Here is a 2860-nt window from a genome sequence, read left to right on the forward strand (position 1 = left end):
TTTTAAAAGTGCATATAAGGTTATTCCGTTGAGTCACAACACCATTTTCACTTTTTTGTTTGGGGAAATATCCTGCGAACCCAGCAGGGGCCACTGACGGAGGCAGGACACGGTCGAGATCTGACTCACGCGATTTTGGTTCCTACCTTCAGGGGCTCGGCTATAGAATATAGAGTCGGACTGGATCGGGCTCGGCTATAGAATATAGAGTCGGACTCGATCGGGTATAGCGGAAGGGTAAGGGGAGGATGTGGTGACAAAAATAATTCGTTTTTGGCACAAACATCCTTTAACTCGCAATTTATTGGGTCTAACCTTTCACCCACCTGCCAATCCTGACAGGTGAATCCATCCCGAGGGATGCGGCGGACCCAATTTAAATGAGAAATATTTTCAATTCATTTTTATCTTTATAGTATATAAGATAAACTCTAGCTCGTTTGTTTCCTTGTATGGGTTTAAACATTTTAAGGGAAAAAACGCACCCTATCCAAAAGGAAACGGCTAGGAAATCCTCATCTTCCCACAAACGAGTCGGCCAAGCGAACAAAGAGTAAGGGAGGACTGAAACTGAAGCAGCCAAATTGAGATAAGAGGCAGAGGAGGAAGGAGCGCGCTCTGGACAAGATGATGTCGCCGGCGTCCACCCACCTGCTCCCCTCCGCCGCCGCGGTATCCCTTCTCCCTCACCGCGTCTCCCTTCAGCTCTCCTGCGCCACTGGGTGGAGGAGCAGAAGCCGCCGCCTGGCGGTGGTGCGCGCGGCCACGGCGGAGGCGGCGGCGCCCGCCTACACCTCCGACTCCCTCATCCTCTACTTCAAGGCGGAGGGCACCATGGAAGAGAGGGCCATTCCCAAGATCACTGAAACACTCGAGGTTTCAATTCGCCCTTGTTTCTCACTGTTTTAGTTTTTTTTTTCAAATTACTTAGCAGGAAGAAATACAATAACGTCAGATTGATGGAGGAATTAATATTCTTTCTCATATTGTAGGCTATGGAGGGGGTCAAGGACCTTGAGGTGCTCATGGAAGAAGGCATTGCAAGTGTTGTGGTACGTCAGCTTTTCTTGGCACCGCTCGTTCAATTACTGCTCCCACTAGGCAGAAGTTAGTGCGCTTGTATGTGTGCATAGGTTTTCTGTGGCGCAATATGTGCAGTCCGGCTCGAACTGTTGTTGCAATCATGTGCAGAAACAGTTTTATATTTCTCTTCAGAAAAGGAAAATTGTATAGTATAATCCATCATTTGAAGATGGAACATAGTTTGCGGAAAACATGGATTTACATAGGAGAAAAAATTAGGTGCAATGGAGATGTTTGTCTTCCAGCCTTCAGAGTTAAAAGTAACAGTCAAATCAATTTGTAGAACTACTGTTTCACTGAAAGTCAAGAATCTCAAAATTAAACTTTGCAATCTCAAAATTCAAAGCAAGGATCTCTAAAAATTCCAGATGATGTTCGTCACAGATAGAACATTTATTCAGTTGCAGCAAAATAAATCACTTCTTTCTTCTAAGCAATGGAGTAATTGAATAGGAATTTATTGTATCACACTGGTTACTGATTGTTTGACTATGGCATTTTGCTGCACGCGGACAATGGATATTCTCGAATGTTTCAGTGCAATGGATATTCTCGAAATACAGTAGATACTGGTTCATCTGTAATATGCTGCAGTCAATTCTGTGTTACATTTCCAAAGCTAACTGTCACGATGATGACCATAGAATGGCCAGTTTTAACTGATACATTTCTGTTGATGTGTTTCTTTCTTCATATGATGTTATATACTGTTGTTCTTGATGTACAACCATGGTATCTCGTCTTCTTTCAGTTAACAAAGGAGACAACAGTACAAGCTACCGGAGTGGCCTCGAACCTAGTGGAAGCCATCCAGGGAGCTGGGTTCAAGCTGCAAACACTAAGCCTCAGCTTCGATGATTTCGATGAGGCAAAAACGGGAGTTGGAGGTGGCGTTCAACCCAGCGAGTGAGTTAATTTGTGTTGTCTTGTGCTGTGTCAAATTGATATAACTCACTCTCAGCGCTGATAGTTCCTTCCATCAGATTTTGTTTAGTTTCTGTACCATCCTGGCATCCTGCCCCTTGCCTTGCAAATTGTCAAGAAAGTTATGATTCTTTTCTGTACTTTTGTTTTATCTTGAATCTCAGCTGTTGTTCAAGTTTATATACGGAAGGTTAATTTTTCAGGTCCAATTAGATTCGCTAAGCTGGTCTGTTTTGCTGTTTTACCGCTTGTTAATGTAAGCCATCTTTGTTCATTTGAAAGCTCTATCTTTCCTATCTTTTGCAGCTTTTGGGCCCGGCCCGAACAGCCTGCGCTTCCTATCCTTTCGGGTTGTTGGCATAAATTGGAATACCTTATGTTTGGCACTGGACCTTGGCCTGTTTTAAATTACAGAGTATATACCCACTAGTGCTGAAAGTTCTCTATTTGTGTCCGTCTGTGAATGGCCCAAACAGCCTCACATCCTTTCGGGTCGCGGATTACTCCTAGATCCACATTGGACCTTGGCCTGTTTAAATTATAGAGTGAGTATCAACTAATGCTGAAAATTTTCCGTTTGTATCCGACTGTGAAGAAGGCAGGCAGTCGGGCCTTGATGGCCAGGCTAGATCTGTTTAGCAGAATTGCGAGGTCTTATCCCGTGAAAGCTCAAATTCAGCTGATGTTGAAATATGTGTTTCTTGGAATGCACTCCCTATCTTTCCATCAAGAATGGCTAGATAGAAGTTCGAATTTGTGGACGAAAGTTCAAAACAAACAGAAGCGAAGTGGAACAACAAGGTATATTCATAACCTTTCCTATCTGATGGCACACACAATTTCGCAATTTTTT

At 43.5% G+C, this 2860-nt stretch overlaps 1 protein-coding gene across 1 annotated transcript; it reads left to right on the top strand.

Moving 5' to 3' along the window:
- The first annotated feature begins 473 nt into the window (after positions 1-473).
- On the top strand, positions 474-2582 carry LOC112883953. Its single transcript, XM_025949228.1, has 4 exons — positions 474-876; positions 993-1052; positions 1835-1989; positions 2314-2582. The coding sequence occupies exons 1-4, from the start codon at positions 628-630 to the stop codon at positions 2435-2437; spliced, it is 588 nt and encodes a 195-aa protein (XP_025805013.1). The 5' UTR covers positions 474-627; the 3' UTR covers positions 2438-2582.
- Positions 2583-2860: the final 278 nt, after the last annotated feature.

The sequence above is a fragment of the Panicum hallii genome, chromosome 3 (assembly GCF_002211085.1).
Source record: "Panicum hallii strain FIL2 chromosome 3, PHallii_v3.1, whole genome shotgun sequence".
Lineage (NCBI taxonomy): Eukaryota > Viridiplantae > Streptophyta > Magnoliopsida > Poales > Poaceae > Panicum > Panicum hallii.

Coding starts and splice junctions, on each gene's coding strand:
- LOC112883953 (XM_025949228.1), top strand. CDS start 628: ATGATGTCGCCGGCGTCCACCCACCTGCTCCCCTCCGCCGCCGCGGTA. Junction 877..992: donor AGATCACTGAAACACTCGAG/GTTTCAATTCGC, acceptor CTCATATTGTAG/GCTATGGAGGGGGTCAAGGA. Junction 1,990..2,313: donor GGTGGCGTTCAACCCAGCGA/GTGAGTTAATTT, acceptor TATCTTTTGCAG/CTTTTGGGCCCGGCCCGAAC.